This window comes from Varanus komodoensis, unplaced genomic scaffold (genome assembly GCF_004798865.1).
Source record: "Varanus komodoensis strain SLA01 unplaced genomic scaffold, ASM479886v1 scaffold14_1, whole genome shotgun sequence".
NCBI classification, from domain to species: Eukaryota; Metazoa; Chordata; class Lepidosauria; order Squamata; family Varanidae; genus Varanus; species Varanus komodoensis.
Window position 1 is genome coordinate 5,719,919 of NW_025335438.1, and position 20,892 is coordinate 5,740,810.

General features: G+C 39.3%; 1 protein-coding gene across 3 annotated transcripts in view; it reads right to left on the minus strand.

Annotated features, from left to right (window-relative positions):
- RALYL (RALY RNA binding protein like) overlaps window positions 1-20,892 on the minus strand; it is a 302,850-nt gene that overhangs the window by 72,267 nt on the left and 209,691 nt on the right. Inside the window, exon 2 of one of the 3 annotated variants that reach the window (XM_044424343.1) lies at window positions 3,124-3,223. The exons of the other annotated variants lie outside the window; for them this stretch is intronic. Within the exon in view, the coding sequence (XP_044280278.1) occupies window positions 3,124-3,142 (19 nt within the window). The 5' untranslated portion in view covers window positions 3,143-3,223. The remainder of the gene's footprint in view (window positions 1-3,123; window positions 3,224-20,892) is intronic. 3 annotated transcript variants of the gene reach the window in all.

Genomic DNA, 20,892 nt, shown 5'->3' on the forward strand with positions numbered 1-20,892 from the left:
AATTAAGTACTTACCATTGCACAAACCATAATCCCAGAATCACTTAACCAAAACTATGGTTTGCTTGTTTTTGTTGCTGATTAGTTATAGTATAGAAATGGTGGTGGTGGTGGTGGTGATGACGACGATCATGATGATTTGAACAAAATAGTTTTTATGCTGGGTTTTTTTAACATTCTTGTTAAATTGCTTTTTAGATGTTGTAGCTGGATAAAAGTGTTTGTTGCATTGGGAACCTGCTTTGGGAACTGTTACACACAGATAACTTTGTCTGTTGGATGATACAGAAATAAATAGTTCAGAGCAGAAGAAGAGAACCTCTCTGCTCCAGTAAGCCAAATTCATGGAAGCTTTGTTGGGGAAGGACATATTTCTTTCTTAATCCCTTAGTACTACTTTGTCAGTTTTGAATCTCCTTTGCAGGGTGCTAAAGCACATTTTCATAGGGTCCTTTGAGTTCAGACTGTATATTAAAGCTATATGATAGTAAGCATACTTTTTACTTCTTAGCTTTGTTCCCATTGTGAACTAATGGGGTTGCCCAGGGAAGAGACCTCTAGACCAAGAAAACTACTAATAGGCAGTCTGTGTGCCCAAACTACGTACAGTGTTACTGTCTTAGCGCTGCCAGAGCACTTCCATTTTGTTCCCATACTATTTTGCTTGTCTGCAGTTGTCAAGTGTAACATCTCATGAGGATGGTGTCTGATTGCCATGGTCAGCATCCATTTGGAAGGAGAGGTGAATGTTTCAGCACCTTCTTACTGTGTGTAAGAAGCTGGAATGCATCCAACTGACACAGAAATACTGAAATCTCTTACGGTTGTATGGCATGCAGTGGATTATTCATTGTGCCAGACAGAAGTAGAGTCAGGTCTGCCATTGATTGATTGCATTTATATCCTGAATTTTTCCACTTACAAAGAACACAAGGGATTTACATTGTCCTCATCCCCTGCATCTTATCCTCACACCAGCCCTGTGAGGTAGGTTAGGCTGAGAGTAAGTGAATGGCCTAAAGCCACCAAGTGAGCTTCATGGCCAAATGGGGATCAGAACCCAGATCTCCTGAGTCCCAGCCCAACACTCCAACTAGTATACCACACTGGATCTCTTGTATCACAAATACTTACATAAAGCTTTACACTGATTATTAAGCTTAACCACTAGTACTGTTCTAGCAAACCAGCTGTGATAAGGAGATACAAATAGGATACTGTGGTGCACCAAAGAAAGAATGCAGACAGCACTAGCGAAATGGCCAGAGAGTCCTTGGAGAGCTAAGGGTAATGAGGAACTTTGAGTTTCAGTGTCGCAAGGGTAAAACATATAAATTTATAAAGATAGCAGAAAAAAATTAAAAAATCAGGTATAGGTATCTTTTTCAGAGAAAAGGGAACATAAAAGGTTTCATTTCCCAGTTGCTCCCTGCCACTTGAAAATCCACAGCAAGCAGTGGAGTTCTCCGGCTCTCATAGCTTCTGGGTACAGATTCATAATGCTCAGTAAAGTCATTGCCTGAGTGGGAGTGAATTCCCCATACACAGTGATCCAGTTTCCAAGAGAGGTTGTGTGCTCTTCCACACTAGAGGCATTCAAGAAGAAAATCTGAGTGGGATGGTGTAACTGGCATCCTGAAAGAGCAGGGGATTGGACTTGATGGACTTTTCGGCCCCTTCTGACCCTCCTCTTCTAACCTGGGTTGCACATAGGCAAGCTGACCATAGCCAATGATGGCTACAACAGCCTGAACTGAATTTAGGAAGCTCCAAGTCTTGTGTGGTGTGGAACATGATTCAAAACTAGATCTGGAAGCAGTGCATCTGCTTGGATGTTGGCAAGCCTAAGGGAAAAGTGTGGGAAAGGTTCTAGGGGAAAGGCAACAAGGAAGGAAATTTAGTTAAGTGTTGCATATTCTGCAAAGCCTAGCACACCACTAAACTTAAACCCAAGAATTCTTAACAAGCTTGCTGCTTACTCCCACTGCAACTCAAGATCTCACTCTTACTGTGTAGGCTCAGGATGGTGAGCCCACAATGATCTGCAGACCCACTAATACACCTATGCAGAATAGCCCTAAAGCACCTTTAGACAGGCAGACAGGCTCCCAGTGTGGTTGAGCAGCACCAGTGAAATGAACTGATGGCTACATACTGAAGCTCTATATGGAAAGTCAGGAAAATAGCTTTAGCTGTGGCCCCAGAAATGTGGGTTTGGTTCAAGAAAATGTAAGGGCAAGAGAAAGAGAACATTCATGTATTTATCCTTTGGGGGGGGGGGTGCGTGTGTGCATGCTGCATAACTGTTCTTTCAAAGTGATTCTAAGCTGCACAATTTACATGGTGAAACAGGTTAGAATCCTATTTGAAAGATCCCTTTTTGTACACTAGAAATGTGACATCTTTATATGAGTGCTGTTATCTAAGGTTGGTATAGATATGGGTGGTTCATAGTTTGTGTATCTAAAATGGAAGACAACCATATAACCAGGAACTAAGTCAAATCCTGACCATGTAACAGGGGAAGTTGTAAGCAGCCTATCAGGCTCTCTATAGTGCAATTAACCTGTTGAAGATATATAATATATGCATTTTTATTTTATTAAAGAAGACAGAATTTGAATAGGAGTTAACAATGCTTCTGTTTTAGTAGGAAAATGACACATCCTAAATAGAAGCTCTAAATTCAGAACTCTACTCCTGTCCTGAATTTTAAAGTTCTCCATTAATGGAGAGCTTCCACTAGACTTGCATTATAAAGGTCTGGAATTAAAGCATTTATTTTACAAGTGCTTCATATGCTTAAAATTGAATTTAGGGAGATTTCTAGATGTTGTTATGGCAACAAAGGGATTAAGCTTTATCCTAGAGCAGACACATTAGTTTTCTCTCTCATATTACAGTGCTCAAAGGTAATGGCAAAACTTAATTAATAGGTTACCTCTAGACATTATGAATGCAACCCACAAAAATAGCTGCTGTGCATTTCATATTAAAATGAGCAGTGTTGCTGAAATTACAGTCCTTTTGAATTACACTCTTGCAGTCATAGGACCTCTGCTTTTTAATAGGCTTTATTCCATTAGATGTTCTATAGGAACTTTCAAAGATCTCTCAGCCTTACCAGAAATAGAGCATAGCATACATGGAGGTGGGGTGAAGGCATCAGTGTCTAGGATCTCTTATTTCTTGTTAGCTCTTGAGTGGCTGACTTCTTCTAACACCTGGAAGGTATCAAATGTTTCTTAGCCCCTCTACACTAACCAAACACAGTAGACCAGGTAGCGCACGACAGAAAACTAGGACTTTTTAAAACTTTAGGTCGTTGTAAATGAGCTCACATTCTTCGATCACTTCTGCAATAGTCAGTGGATTATCTAGCCATTCCCACTGGCAGGAGGAGGTAAGTGGGAGTGATCAAGCAGCATGAACTAGGACACTTGTTCACAGCAACTGTTTTATGTACACAAGGTCATTCAGTTCACTCTAGCTAAAACCCTACGCACTCACATGCTTTAAGTACTCAGTGGAGCTTCTATCTATTGCAGAAGGCATGCATGGGATTGCAATGTGCAACATGTAATCCTTTTTAAAGAGAAGTGTTTTATTTTTTAAAACAGCTGGTTAGACACAAGTCATACATATTAAATGGTCTTTCACAATTAATAGATGTTGTACCAGAAGGGGAAAAAAATACCCTGCTTTAATAAGATCATTATTTGAATTTAGTTTCCTTCCTTTTTTCTGTAATCTTCAAGGCCCTTAGAGGTTCTGATTATGTTTGATGCATTCATCATCTTCTGCTTTTCCACATGTTCTCTTTATTCTGTGTAGTATAATTTTGCTCAATGAGCTCAATTTTGCCTGGTTATTATTTTCAAAATGACTAAAAGAAACATTTCACACCTTTTCTGACTGGTATGCACAATACATTCTGGCCCCTTTAGAATCATGCTGGTGTGTGTGTGTGTGTGGGGGGTACTGTTTCTTATTTGTGATTTACAATAAAGAGCAGAACCCTTTGCACCACTGCAGGCAGAAACAGAATGAATCACATTCACCAGTTTGTTTATTTATTCTATTTATATGCGACCAGGCAGTCTGAATGGCTCTCTAGGCAGTATCATGAATCGATAAAGTCAGAATGCAAAAATTTAACAATTTCAGAATACTAAAATCAATAAAAGTACTAAAAATGATCAATAAAAATGTGAATAACAACAGTAATAATTTAACAATGATCATTCTAAATCATGCCCACGTAAGATAGAAAGCCATTTATAATCTACTCAATCCTTTAAAATTGATAATCTTAAAAAATTAATTGTTAAAATGAGTGGAGAAAAGAAATTTTTTGCTTGATACCAAAAAGAGCGCAGAGTAGGCACCAGGCAAATTGCTCTGGGAAACCTGCTCCCTAAGTGGAGTACAGCTAGCTGCTTTGGAAATGAGTGTAGATGTTCCTTTAGAAACAGAACGCTTGACATCTGCTGAGATGATACATTAGCACTTTCAAGCACTAATTGTTTGTACTTGACATTGCACATTTAGCAGGAGTGGCCTAAGACACTGTGCTGTCTTGGGTAGATAAGATGGTGTTCCCCCTTTCCACTTCTAGAAGCCATCAGACTGGCAATTAATGCCTTGTTTCCACACAGTTGATGGGACAGCATCCTTCAGTTCACTGAAGTGCACTGCGCTGGCTTAATGGGAAGAAGGCCAGCTGCCTGGAACACACAGCGCTGTCCGCTAGCCGAGTGGAACAGCCAGAAGGCTGCCTGCCACTGCCCCCTCCACACTGGCTGCATCTTACACTGGACATAACTACTCTATACTGCCTCATAGCAGAGTTGGTCCTGCCATTTCAATTCAGAGTCCAAGGCAGGAAGCAAGAGAAATGCTGTCCAAAGAACACAGCTTCACTGAACCTGCTAGTCTGGCTCTATCGAGATTGTACAATTCAGTGTTAAATCAGTCTGGCAAGAAAGGGTAGTGCAATGCCACACCAGCAACAAAGTTAGTGTACTGCAGGTTCTAGGGAACCTTTGCATAATCAGCATGTGCAATCTGCTGTCACAAAATATGAGGATAGTCACTAGTTCCATGGAAGTTCATGCAATATTATTTTTTTAATCTTTAAAGTTCCATAAGACTTTTCATTGTTTTTAAAAAGAAGTTTCCCCTCATATTATTTGTTCCATGCTAATCAAACCCTCAGCTCTTGTGTGTTGCCAACATAAATTATCTCTGAATTTCCTACAATCATCTGCTTTATTTACCTTATGCACTTAAAACTGTATTCCAAGTTTGTAGCTGAGTAGTGATTTGAAATGGTGGCTATCTAGATTACAGCTTTAGCCAGAACTCTGCACCGCTGTTATAAATCAGGGTGGGCAACTGTGGGAGGTCCAGAGGACACTCTGGGCAGAAACCCTCCAATGGGCTGCACCCTTCCAAGGATATAGAAAAATTAATTATAATTTAATAATTAATGTTCTTAAAGAATAGTGTTTAGATAAATTAAAATGACATCTATAACTCTCTAGAATGGCAGAAGGGTCAAAATTCATGTTTGCAAAATAATTCAACTGTTTGGGTGCTCTGCAGTGCTACAGACACTTACTCTTTCTAACTTTGGGGGAAGCCAAGGATTGGCAGGGCTTCATGCAGTCCATGTGTTGCCCAACCAAATTCTGCATAGGACAATCTTCAGTGTACTGATCAACATTTTTAAATACAACCCATTGGTGGCTGCTGCATGAAGTGGGTGGACATTTATTCAGCCTGTTAAAATCTTTAATTTCATAATTTTTTTATGGACGTAAAAGCTTGCTTACATCTTAAGCTGATCATTGAGAGAAGCTATCTGTGTATGTGTACTCATACCTCATACCTTGAATATATTACCAAATATATACACTAAATATGGGTAAATATGCATATATCCATCCCTATTATTTCAAGAAGACCTAATAACTATTATTTGTGAAATAATACAGATGGATAAATCTGTCATTTTTGTTTTTTCCCAGTTTCTTATTTTTCCAGTCTTGAATTTAGTAGATTCCAACATTAGTGAATGTTTAAAAATATTTATTTTGTCTGCACTTTTCCCTAATGTAATGCATTTGAACATTATTATCACCACTTTTTAATACAATTTGTGGTTGGCAAACACAGCTGTAAAATTCAGAAAAATTCTAAGGATAATGGAGTTTTGGTTCATGTGTTATTTTTAAAGTGAAAAATAGGTAATAATTTTTTTCTCCAACTCTAGAATATAGAGTACAAGATCAACTACAAATTAAAGGTACTATGCCAGGAGTCTTAAATGTGCAACTGTGTGTAAGACTGGTGAATGAGTAAGCACAGGTGTGATTAGACAAATATATTCCAAGTGCATATTTCAGAGAAGCCACAGGGGAACATATGAGGATTCCTTGTGTTACATTGTAAATTTAGCTATTTCTGAAAATGTATTGCTGAAATGCCCTCATATAACAATGTTATGCTTCTTTGACAGTTGACTACCTGTGACACAGTACTTTTTTATTTCCAAATATTTACTTCCAATTCAACTACTTGGCAGTTTGTATGCTCATGGAGACCTAGATCCATCGGAGCTCAGTACAAAATCCCAGTAAGTGGAATGCTCTTTGCTCCTGGATTCTAAGGTGACAGCTGATGCCCGAGGCCTTGCCCAGCTTTGGCTTGTGAACCAGCTGTGTCTGTCTCTTAAGGAGACAGACCTGGCCATGTTCATGCATCTTTCATTGTATCAAGTGTATGGTACTATAATGCACATCGGGCTGCCCTTGAAAAGTGTTTTAAAAATTCCAATGATGTAAAATGCAGCTGCAAATCCCCTACTGGAAGAAGTTCTTTGGACCATTATGTTGACTGCCAGTCCATTTCTGGGTACAATTCAACGTCCTAAATTAGTCGGGGTCAGGATATGTAAATGATCATCCCATGAATTTGCCCATGCACTGAGGGTAGTGAGAGAGGCCACATTCTATGTTCCACCTGCATCTGAAGTATGGCAAAGGAGCACCCATGCTGCAGGCTTCCTTGCCCCAGGACATCCTTCCAAACCTGTCTTTATTGGTCTTCTGCCATTGGATGACAACCTCTTTCCTTTAAGTATCCTTTGCCCTGATGTTACCAGAGTATTTTGTTCCCTTTAGAATATGACTTTTATATGCCACTGGACTGCATTATTTTTATTTTCTGTAGCTGAGTTTAACATTGCTTTATTAGCATGGGTGTGCATTACGACTGCTTTGCCTATTTTATGACTGCTCTGTGTTCAAAGTAGAATGGCAGGGTATCTCTATCTGTATCAGAACCTATAAAGCACTTAGCACTTTAGCCTTGATCTAAACATTGAGAATGGTCATTTCATCAGGTACTCACCTGACCTCAATAGCCTTGACTTTCTTACATCAGTATAAAATTTGTGGGTCCCTAGCTTCCAAATGGTGTCAAATGTGAAATGCACATAGTGAACCATAATTTGCCTTCATTCACCATTTTTGACTTGAGGAGTTATGCATGCACGTCATCACTATTACCTTCTTTCCTTCCCCCATCACTTTTAGCTGCAATTATCTGCACTGATGAGCTCTTTCACCATGCTGAATTAAGCTGCAGAAGGGATCACATTGCTGTTCCTAGAGCAAGGCCACTGCCAAATCCTAACTTAACTGCCAGATAGCTCAGAGATCTGAATGATATGTGATTATGTGTATAGTTAATCTGAAAAAGAAACAGTGCTCCATTCAAGCAAGTTTTTGAAAAATATATTCACACACCTACAAAATGTATTCACACACTTACAAATCATAATTAGTAAATATATGATTGACACAACCAGTAGGCTTAACATTATAACATTTAAAACCCAGCACTGGGAGGCAAAGCAACAGTTCTAACTATTATCATCTGATAATATGCATTCCCATATCAAAGGCAAAAGTGAGCGGCACAGGAATCCCAGGTAAAAAGAGCTACAATACTTCTGTACCTTTGATTTTTTTTATTTGTGCAACAATGAAGGATTTTTTATTTTTACAAAAATGGCTGTTGAAAAGTAATAGAGAAAGGGCTCTACTGGTGGATGGATGAGCAGCCATTCAAAAGTTACAACCCCACTGATTAGCTGTTAAGTGTATTATTGAGAGGAACTGAATCTATTCTCTCTTTCAAATAAATCTGTGTAATTGTAAACTTTTAAAAGGTGCTTCAGGAAAACAGGACAGGTAATGGTGGCTACCCAACCTAATATGAGGATCAAGCAATCTAGAGTGGTAGGGCCTGATCAACCATTCAGTAGAGAAAACTCCTCCATTCTTGGTTGTTGTTAATGCACAGCAAGCTTTAGGCAATTGTACTGGAAGTCAGTCAGACTGCTATAAATCAGGTCTTTAAAAAGTCAACAGCTACAATACACTGGTCCAACAGTGTAGTTGTCTGGGTTCACTGTGATAACTGAATGAATGGAAGACGTCAATAATGGATAAAAAGACTGTTGAAGAATCACCTTAATGTAAGTGTAGATGGTACAGTGATTGGATTTGTAATGATGCCATCCAATAATAGGTGTTTTTACTGCCACTCTAGTGAATAATATGAACAATCAGGCAGAGGATTTTCATATTAACTGAATAATTGGGCAGAGGTCTTCATATCACCTGATTCTTTTAACCAGAACTGCAAGCAATTTAACTGAGGATTTCTTCATACAGATCATGGACTTTATCACTGGACTATATCCCCTTAGAAATTATGACAGCTAATAGGATAAAGCCTGCTTTCTCTATTATAATCCATAGTGGTATGGAAACACCTACTTTTTATTAGATGTTACATAATTTAATGTGATGTTTGTTATATTATATTAGGGGTTTTGTTTGTTTGTTTATAAGCCACTTTTTAGTTACACAGAAATCACTAAGATAGATAAAGAAACCAGAGCAATGCAAAGGAGATTCTGTTTGTAAAGATAATTATCTAACTTGCCTTGAATATTTAAGTGCAAGTCACAGGGAGGAATGCTCTATAAAAACCTAAGAATTCTCTTCACTGCTTGTCTTGTGTGATGAGGCATAAGCTTGTACTTGAAAAAGAACTTGCATAGCATCAGTGTTCTGCCCTGACATAGGAATATTAGCCTTGCTGCCAGTTTCAAGGCTTCCATCTGTGTTTTTTAAATCATTTGGTTATTGCTGTCACAGTACCTATTGTCCACTTCAAAGCAAAAAGGTTTCAAAAGTCTAGAACTCTTAAAAACCCTGTGCAACACGCACACCTGTCATTGAGAGTTAAATGTCTAGAAGGAGGAGATTTCAATCAAGAAAGTTAAAGAATATATTCGAAAGGAAGAGTTACCGAAACTACCAGAAAAATTCCAAAAGCTATTAAATCAAGAAGTCACAATTACGGAAGTAATAGAAGCAATTAAGCAACAGAAGAATGACAAAACCCCTGGCCTGGATGGTCTGCCAGCCGAGTTTTACAAATCTTTTGAAGCAATTTTTGCTACACTCTTAAAAGATATATGTAATGAAGCGTTGTTAAATGCTAAAATACCAACTACTTGGACTGAGGCAAATATCACATTAATACTGAAAGAAGATATGGATGTAGCACAGATTCAAAACTACCGACCTATATCATTATTAAATGTGGATTACAAAACTTTTGCTTCTATACTCACAGAAAGATTAAAGAAGTTATTAATAGACTTTATCCATCTAGACCAAAATGGCTTTTTGCCAAAAAGACAAATGAAGAATAACTTGAGAACTCTCCTGGATATCTTAGAATATTATGAGATACATACTGAAAAACCAATGGCTTTACTGTTCATGGATGCCCAAAAAGCCTTTGATAATGTTAAATGGCAATTTATGAAGCAACAGATGATTCAAATGGAGTTTGGTGAAAAATTTATGAATGCGATATCAAGTATTTATCAAAAACAGTCGGCCAGGATCTTAATTAATGGAGAACTTTCAAACCCTATAGAGATCCAAAAGGGCACAAGACAAGGTTGTCCGTTGTCACCCCTCCTGTTTATTTTGATTTTAGAGGTACTGAATAAAAGTGTTAGGGATGACGAGGACATCAAAGGCACTAGAATTAGGGACGAAAGTTATAAATTGCAAGCATTCACAGATGATTTGGTTTTTGTAATGGAGGAAACTTTTGTAACAATGCCTAAACTTTTGCAATGGATTGAAGAATATGGTGAAGTTACGGAAATGAAAATAAATAGAGAAAAAACAAAACTGTTAGTTTAAAACCTTACACGAGAACAAAAAGAAAGGCTCCAGGAACAAGTAGATTTGCAGATTGCTAAAAAGATTCCCAAGTATTTAACCTATCTTACAGCTAAATGTACCACTTTGAAAGAAGATAATTATGATAAATTATTGAAAGATATTAAAGGTGATTTGGAAAAATGGGCCAATTTACAATTATCTTTGATGGGAAGAACAGCACTTGTTAAAATGAATATATTACCTAAACTTCTGTTTCTGTTTCAAATGATTCCCGTAAAATTGATAAAAAATTCTTTGATGACCTAAATTTTCAAATCTTGAGATTTATCTGGAGAAAAAAGAAACCAAGGATTAAATTAAAAATGCTTCAGGAAGCTAAAAGGAATGGAGGTTTTGGTCTTCCCGATTAGATGTTGTATTATCAAGCGTCTGTCTTAACCTGGCTAAAAGAATGGATAACTTTGCAAAATAAGAGAATCTTGTATCTTGAAGGTCATGACTTGCAGATGGGTTGGCATGCTTATATGTGGTATGAGAAAGCTAAGTCACATGGGTCTTTTCTGAGTCATTTTATCAGAAGATCATTAATGTCAGTCTGGGAAAAACTAAAGCTAAAACTGTATAATAAATTACCAAGATGGCTTTCACCTATGGAAGTTTTTGTATATCCAAATGTATTGAACTTTGAAAAGATCATAAGATATGATAATATCTTGGATAAGGATGGTGGTCTGAAACTGGAGCACGAAATACAAGAACAGGGACTTAATATTTCCTGGTGGTATAAGGTGCAGATGCAATCGAGATATGCTAAAGACTGTAAAGCATGGGGGTTCTACAAAGACCTAACAGAGTTTGATCAAGTGATACTTAAAGCAGATGAGAAAATTATCAAAAGACTATATGATTTTTTACTTGACAGGAAATGGAAGGGGAACAGGTTAAGGAAACGATGATAACATGGGCACAAAAGTTTGGATTTAATGTTGAACTAGAAAAGTGGCAAAAACTATGGGAAAGAAACATTAAGGTAACATTAGCAACTTCATATAAAGAAAATTTATATAAAATGTTCTATAGATGGTATTTGTCACCAAGTCGATTAGCGAAGATGTTTCCAAACATGTCAAATAGATGTTGGAAATGTAAACATAAAGTGGGTACTTTTTATCATATGTGGTGGACTTGTGATAAGGCAAAAAAATATTGGATTAAAATACATATGGATGGAAGAAATATTACAAAAACTCTTTGCTTTTAAACACGAAGTTTTCTTGTTAGGCATCATACCGGAAGACGTTAACAGACAGGAAATGTATCTGATGCTGCACCTAATCACAGCGGCGAGGATTGCATTTGCTCAATATTGGAAAAGTGAGGAGCTGCCCACCGATGGATTGATTGTAAGAAAGATATTGGACTGTGCAGAAATGGATAGATTGACTTTATCATTGAAGGAGAAAGAGGATACTGACTTCTATCAAACTTGGGACTCTTTCTATAATTGACTGGAAAAACGGGACTTGGCATAAACTTAGAGATGTTTTTAAATTATTATAAATTGATTTGAATTTGACTTTAGACTGTTAAAAATATGTAGTAGGAGGTTGACTCAGTAAATCTGATGTATGTGATGTTTGATGTTTTTAGTGTTTTTTTATATTTTTTTTATTAAAATTTTAAACTAAGAAGAAGAGAGAGTTAAATGTCTATACAAAGGCATATTTTCCAAAAAGAGTGATGGATTTGTAATACTATATGATTATACATGCCTAATTATGTTTTTAAAGGTCAAATATATTTTAAAGGTCTAAGACTGTACATTCACTGCTGTAAGTTACTACTGTTTATCTCCCTGTATTGTGCAAAATGGACTTCCTTTAATGATACATTACTGTGAGGAGGCTGCAACACAAAATAGCAAATGTGAAATGCCTGTAGAATGAGAACTGCTGAAAAAGAGAGATTACATTGGCTAACAGCTGTGCTAACTGGGGATGATGAGAGCGGTAGTTCACATCTGAAGGGCACTAGATTGGAAAAGGCAGCCTGAAGGAGAGAGGGAAAAAATAGAGGAAGGGACAGAGAAGAGAGTTTAAAGCAAAGTACCAGAGATTTGTCAGAAGGGACAATGTATGGAATGAAGGCTTGCATATGAAAGAAACCAGTCTATGTAAGATACAAGGATAAATTTTGCCACCATACCATGTACCTAAAGAATATGCAAGGGTCCTACAGACCCAGGACAAGAAAGTGGCAATACTGCAGAGCTGCTTTCATCAACTACAATTTCCTTGAGTGGAAATTATGCACATATGCAAACACTAAACCTCCCTCCCATTTGCAACCAAAGTGTGAAGGCCAATCAAAATGTACCTTTTTCAAGAGCTTGATTCTGACACTTAGAATTAATGACCAATACTGCAGTTGACTTCTAATTGGAGAACTGAGCAATTCAGTTTGACATGAGTGATGAGGAAGGTTGAACCCATTTTAAAGGCCCCAGTGGGTTTCAATGCTGACTAAACACTAAAACAGGTTGATTTTTCCACTTGTCGCACAAGGGTTTGTTTCATGCAAAATACTTGAAAGGTAGGCATCTGCTCTTATCCTCAGCAATGGTACCAGGGGATTCTACCTTGACACTGAATTTAGGGGAAAGCAGCCACATCTTCTGTTGAAGAGGGACAGGGCCATGGCTCTCTCCAGAAGTCCTTCATGCATCCATCATGTGGTAGTTGCATTTACTTAGGTGATGTTAAGTGATTGCTTAAGGCAAAAGATAAGCTGACACCTCCTTCCTATTCTAGGCGTGGAAACCAACTGGAAGCCAACCAGATTGAATCTTAGTGCAGCACTGGTGACACTGTGACAGGCTAATTCTCAGTGGAGTGTCGGGCAGCTCCTGAGGAACAGCCAAGTAGGAATGTGACCCAGCATTTGCTGTGTGAGACCCCCTCTTCACTCTGCCTAATGGTAGAGCCAGCCCAAGCATGTGCAAAGGTGAGCCAGGAAAGGAAGTAGTAAAAAGAACTGTGGAAAGATGAGGCTTTACTGAACCTCACTCTAATGCAGCCAGCCCTTTGCTTGCGCCCAAACAGCTACTGCTGGATGAGATATGTAAGATTACTTTTTCTTCAGAGTTGTTTTTAGCACATGAACATTAGTGGCTAGTAAGATAAATATAAAATTAAATACTACATACACATTTTACTACAAAATGCTACCTATTTTAAACATAAAAGGAATACTATGTCTTTGCAGCCAGGAAAACTATTAACTTCAAAGAGTGTTTGATTGTGTCTCCTCACCTCCCTGCTGAGTTGTTTCAGTTGTGACTGTACGGATCATTACAGCTTCAACCCACAGAGGCTATGTATAAAAAAAATGAAAGCCTTATACAGAGAGGGATGAAAACATGTAAGTGCTTAAGGGAAATAAAACAGAAAACCAGTCATCTTATTATTCCAGTTTGGAGCAAAAAGAGACATTTTTGTTGAAAGATTCTATATAAAGTTTGCTATATTCAAGCATGGGATTCTTGAAATAGTATGGCCCCAAGAAGGATGCAGTTACACTACATGAAAAAAGAGACATGCAGACCAACTGTATAGTCCTGATACTTTTCTGTGACTTTTTACCCTTTTTACCCTGAAGGATGCACTCCAGCATGGCTAATCTAGAGTATGGATCTTCTGTGGCCTCACTCTTGTTCCTACATCCATATCGTTATTATGCACATATACCGAAAACAGCAAAACAGAAAATAATTAGCCTCGAAAGTCACAGACAGAAAGATCCAGCCCAAATTCTAAAGTGCCACCCAGCATTTGTGGTGTCAAGACAGAAACCAAAAGATCCCTTTGCAAAAGGCTACAGCTGACCCCAAAGAGTCAATCTCAAAACTCAACGGGGTGCCTGAGCAGGAAGCCCAAATCCCATTTTCAGCTGCTCTGGAAAGATTTCTCAGTAGCACCATGCTCCCACACTTTTGATCTCAGTGCTCATTGACAGCAAACAATTTAGCTGTGGTCTAGCTGGACTATTTGAAGGGAAGTTGACCTTAGCAGCAGGCGAGAAAGGAGAGTGACATTCCAGGAACAACAAGCAGTTCCAGAGAAGGATTAAATGCTGTGGAATGGCATGAAGAAGACAGAATATGCTCCTTGGAATGTGGAGGTCATTTTCCACTGCAGGTTGAAGGTTATTAGCCCCAGTATTTTTCTACAAAGGCAGAGCAGGGCCCCTCACAAGAGGATTATTATGCCTCTCCATAGTCCAAGGACTCAGGGCAGATATTACTTAAGCGGCATGGCTACAGAACAGGCATGGCCTGCTGAGATGCATGGAGAACCTTTGTTGGTCAGCTTCAGCACATGGACAAGAACTTTCTAACCACTGGAAAAGAGGAAAATGAAATCCGGGGAAGAAAATAATGAAAATTACTGTGTCAGTATGTACCTTACTATTCAGAAAACTAACTGTACTGTATTTCCTTTCAGGGACAATACGACTAACAGCATTTTACTGCAATCTAAGACCCTAATTAAAAGGCATTCTGAGTCAGACCAAAGACCCACCTAGTCCAGCATTTCATTCTAGCTGTGGCCAGCCAGATGCCAGCAGGAATCCCACAAGCAGGGCATGAGTGTAGCGCCACCCCCCTGTTGAAGTTCCCTGGCAAATGGCACTGGGAGGCAGACTGCTTCTGAGAACAGAGGCATGCGTGACCATCATGGCCAGGAACCTCAGATCACTCTTTCCCACGTGTATATATCTAATCTCCTTTGAACGTTGTCTAACTCAGAAGGTTTTGCCTTGTGTGGTAGTATTTTCCATAGCTGCCGTATGTGGAGTGTGAAGAAGGGTCTCCTTTCCTGAATCTCACTCCATTCAAATTCCGGATGGTTCCAAGTTCTATTAGTATGTGTGTGTGTGTGTGTGTGTGGGGGTGGAGTGGAGTGGAGGGGAGAATTCTGTCTGTCCACTTTCTCTATACCAAGTATAATTTCAGAAACATTTATCATCTCTCCCTCGCATTGGCCATATTTCCTCCTCTCAATATTGTAACCCGAGGGAGAGCTGTTCCAGCCCATCAGTCACCCTGGCTGCCTTTTCCCTTCACCTTTTCCATCTTTAAAGCATCCTTTCCGGTGCACATTTTCCCTCAACGTTCCATAGTGATGCTGTTTGAGCCACTGTGTAAAATTAAAATGGAGCCTCGGACCAGTCATTCTGTGCTGATCACAGCACTGCTGCTGCTGCCACCAAGTGGGCCTGCCAGAAACCTTCAGCATAGAGGCAGCCTCATCCTGACAAAATCAGTTTAGTTATCAGTTGTTAAGGGCTAGTTCACAGATTCCTCTGTATGTCTTGAACATGATCATTCTTTCCCTCTCATGAAAGTGTGGAGTGACTCATTCAGCTTGTACCCAGATTTCACATGCCACCTTTTGCTGCCCTACTACAAATTATGCTTCAAAAGGCATTAAAAAGATGCTGTAGGGTAAATGGTTGTTACAGCAAATGGATCATTGTCCAGCAGTATATCATGGAAGTATATACTGCTGGACAATGTAGGGGGCCTGATCCAGGACAAAAGGAAGAAAGTAGTGTGGGCTTTAGCCCTCAGTCTCTTAGAAAGCTGGCTTGTCACATCTCTCATGATGTGTTTGCTTTTGCACGAAACACTGGGCCCAGAATGCAGTGTTCAGGTGTGTGTAGTCACAGGCAATACTGAAAGTTGCAGCCCTTGCTTGTGAGTGTGTGCTTATTATCAGGTGGTGGGCCGGCAAGATGCAAAACAGCAGAACAGCTGTCTAGGGTGTAACAGTTTTATCAGAACTGATAGCCTTACTCAGTTCTGCTGTTGAGTATCTTAGTGCAAAAACTCTGCGTTGTAAAGCGCAGCTGGGAGCAACCCTTGCCTTGCCATAGTGTGCTGTGTGTTAGCACCACCTGCTGCACTAGTGTGTGTATATGGCTGGCTTCATACCTGTGCTGCATTTGAGCATGGATACAAGTACAAGGTTATGGCGATGAAATGGAGCAAAGGGTGAAATACGTGCAGGGCTGCTGTTTCTCTTGTTTTGCACATAGTGGGTCATTGTCAATGTCATCCCTAGTTAGAATAGGTCTATTGAAATGAATGGGACTTGTTACTAAAATTGGATGTAACCCAGCTCCAGAGTTATAGAAGAAAGAACATTTTTAAATATAAAACATATCATTTATGGACAGATAACATAACTTTTATTTTTTTTAAGTCTGATAGCGATTTTGAAATGTCTTAACTTTGTTTCCATTAAATAGTTCATTTTAAAAACCACACTAGAAAATACTATTTCCTGGTTAACAATAATAGTAATGATAGTATCTTTCTTTTGGATAGGTTTTAATGTGCAGTAGAAATTTGATTTTTAATTTTTGACTGGCTTTCTACTTTCCACATGAGATAGTGATGCTCCATTTTTGCCAAAGAAAGTAAAATGAATGCAGAATATATATTCACAGGGAAACAGCAATCAGCATTCCTTATTGACTATAATCTTGAACTTTTAACAACTTCTACACTAAATGGAAAAGCAACTTTGTATGTAAAGATGAGATAAGCATGTTTAAGGTGTCAGGCACAAGAGCCCTGATTATAAGTCAAGATTTGTTCATTCTACATATGCAGAAAATGTATTTGCATGTTAATTTCTTAGTACTTTACAAGACTAAGAAAGAGACTTATAATAATTCTATTTTAAGATGCAATTTAAAATAAATATCTCAATTATCCTGTTGACAGAATATGCAAAACTTTATTCAAATTTTCTTTCAATGTCTGCTAAAGTGTATAAGTTTGAAAACAGGAAATAGTTACTTGTCAGGAATATCCTTTTTGTAAAACAGCTGTGCTGGGTTACAGCACAATTTACTTATTAAACCACTGCTTTTTGTACCTGTCTTTCCAAGGACTCCTGAGGTACCTTGAAAACTTATGAGTGGGTCCTCCCTCTATGGAATGGTAAATAATGAAGAACTAAATTCACTAAAGTATTTCTTTCCTTTTTTTCAGTGCCTAGACAAAGGAAAATGTGGTTGTATTCTAGATTAGGAATACACAGAAGATAATTCTGGATCTTCTCAGTATCTCCAAGTAATTTGCAGCATATTAGCAAAAACTTCCAGTTGTTTAAGAACAGCAAAAAAGTGACCCCCCCCCCCATTCCCCTGAATTGCTCTGCCAATGTAACAAAAATTGGAGTAATCAGGAACGAATGTTTGGTCAGAACATTTGTTTTCTACTCCGATCAAATTCCTGGATTCAAAAGCCTTTGATTTTATGTGTAGGTCTTTTACTCTAGAGTCTGCTTGGTGGATCTCAGGGTTATAGTAAACAAGTGAGCAAGCAAGCAAACAAACCAAAAGACTCAAAGTCTATTCACTGCTGCCTTAGCTAGTGAGGTAGCCATAAGATCCCATCTTGAAGGAAACCAACATGATTGCCTTGTCATGAGAGGAAAAGGCAGCACCCCAAGACAGAAAGGACTCAGTCCAATTTCCTCAATGAACCTGCAGAATGGGGACCGTAGGTAGAATGAGACTCCCACTTCCTTCCCTACTTGCAGCCTCCTTTGTAGCCCCCATCTGCTTGGAGAGTTTGGAGATCCCCGAAGGAGATTTGAAGGTGAACGAAACTGCCAAATCTACTTTAAACAGATCTGCTGGATGTGCACTGTCTTCTTAGTCATAGATGATCTGATACTAGTTTCAAAAAGTAGCATTTAGCAAATTCATTGTTCTTGTGAGAACACACACAATTTTGTACATGTGGCTAAGCATGCATGCATTAGTAACAATATCCTGAGGTAGAGTATGCCATTGTTTAAAATGATGTGCTGTGCAAAGAAGTAAAAAAATATATAATTCCCCCCTCACTGAATGTGTGTTAGGCCAAACACTTTCCCCTTTTTGCCAAATGAACACTTTACTTCTCAGTATGAAATTACACCCAGAAGCTCAGCAATGAATTCCACCTTCTCACTGCACTGCTTAACATACAGCCACTTTCAGGTGTCTATGTATTCACTTGACACACTTTGCTAGGCATTTTTAATTAAATGCCTCTTGCTTTTTACTTCGCTCTCATTCGGAAAGGACTTTTCAGTAATTCTGCAGAGATTCACTGTCAGGATTGTGTTCAGGGAAACTCATTCATAAATCATTCTTTGGTTTGTCTGACAGTTCTACGTGCTTGGATACTTTTGCTTTGCTATACAGCGGTCTTAACGCAGTATGCATTTGACAGCCTGCCTCTAAAACAACTGCACAAGAGCAGGAGGCTCACAATGGAGCATAATTCCAACTAAAGCCACATAAGGGCAAAGAATGACACCTGGAGTCCAAGGAATTAGTTTTGCATGCCGTTGCAAAACTGGAGCCACTTGTGACAAAACTGGCTTAAAACAAAAGGAACCTGAAAAAGCTGTTTGCAGTTGGCAAGGGCTGTGCCAAGAGTGGAGGTGGGGACAAGTAAACATTCTGTTAGGCATGCTGACACCTTTGGGTGTGCCTAAAGTAGCTGTTTGGATCCAGGCCAGAGGTGCAGCGAGGTTATTTGAGATTCTAGACTTAATAGTTTTGCTGGAAGTGGAGGTGGGGTGTGGGGTAGACAGCGTCAGTGGAACATCCACTGCCATTTCTCATCTACCCCCCGCCTCACCCCTTTCCACGCTTTGTAACTGCATCTACAGTCCTGATACACTGGAGAAAACAACAACTTTGCCAACTCTGATGAAACAAAAGTACAAAGAAAGAACACTCTGAGCATCACATGTTTTGCATTTTACATTCAATAATTATAGCATCTGCATGAGTACAGGAATAAAATGGAGTTTTCTACCAGCCTGATGCTTAATACTTAGGACTAATCATTATATTGTTGTAAAGAAGGATAATTATTTTAAAAGTTAAAATAATAAAACAAGCGTCTGTAGCCATGTGCATGTCTGGACCATTGCCCCTGACTCCCCTCCACCCCCCCATACATGAATGAGAGTAAGCAATGGTGGGCATCTCAGCCCCAGCATGTGCCAGGATGATGCCCATCCTTGTCTGCTTGCTGCTGCTTCGATCCTCTGAAGTTCTCTGTGTGGTCATTTGGGGGGCTCCTGGACTGTGAGGCCCTGGACTTTGGCCCCTGTGTCCACCTCTTGTTGCATCACTGATCATGGTTGATGCTTTTAGTTGGTGCTTTTAATTGTGCCCTTCCTCCATGGAGCTGAAGGTGCATGGTTTTCCTTCATACATTGATCCCTTTTGTTCTTACAAAAATGCTGCAGGGCACGTTAGCCTGAAACTTGATGGCTGCCCACCAATTCAGCCTCATGACTAAGTAACTTGGACCTGGGTCTCCCCAGTTTTAGTACGACCCCTTAATGCTCCAGGGCCGTGACAGTATTATACCAGCACAGCAGGGAGACCTCTACCTGATCTTCACACTCCAAAATGACCATTTTCAGAAGGAGGAGTGTTGTATTTCAACTGAATCTCTAATGCCATCTACTGGAGATACCACTGCACTTTCAATTCATCATGAAAGCTTACAGACATTCCTCTGTGGAAACAATAAACCAAAAAACAAAGAACCAAATTGTTTCTGCAGTTTGTTTTTCAATTCTATCAGCATTTCAGCTCACTTCAGTTCTGAAGTGATACATCTTAATGTCCTTCAAGCTAGAATGGCCTCCCTTCAATAGGAGAGCATATTTATTGTATTCAAAATATGTATATGATATATGAAGGCAATGGTTAGGAGAAGGGCCTTCAATGTCGTTGCACCTGGTCTGTTGAACATGTTGAGAAAAACCACACCAGCTGCCGCTCTGTGGTCCCACAAGCCACCCTGCAGAAGGGGTTTAGTGGTCATTGTGGGGATGGAGCATGGAGGAGAACAGCACCACTAGGATACATTTCCTGGTGGTGCCACTGCTTCTTTTCCATCCTAAGCACAGCAGTCAGACAGCTGCAACTGGTTCTGTAGCTGGTTTGCAGGACAGGAAGAGTATGGAAGCAACCGTCACCTCTGCACTCATCCTGCACTCTATAGGATACCCATAATTCCCTGAGTTCAGAGTGCTCTGGGCATCCCTATTTGAGTGTGCCCTGAATCATTTTTAAAATTTATTTTAAGAGGAATAAACATCTACAAAATAAATCCACACATTTCCATAATAGCAATAAGACAATATTATGTGACATGGAACTTTAAAGGGGAGAGTGATCCCAAGGCTGCCAGACTTCAGTAATCTATCTTCCCAGATTGCAGGTTAGAGACAATGCTCCAGCCTCAGCCCTCTGACCCATCTTATGGGGCTGCCATTGCCTGCAAAAAATTTAGAGGGCTGAATTTCAACCATCTAAAGCATTCAAACCTCAAGCATGAGCATGGGAAATCTCATATCCTGGTAGGGCCTGTGTCTTCCCATCCCTAACCCCATGAACCCCCACAAATGTTTGTGCCAGCTGCACTGGTGGAAGGAGGCTGCTTTGAGTTTGGACTTCAAGCTCTGAACTAGAAGGAAGGTTCTGAGGTCAGAACCGGACTCTGAATTCTTCTA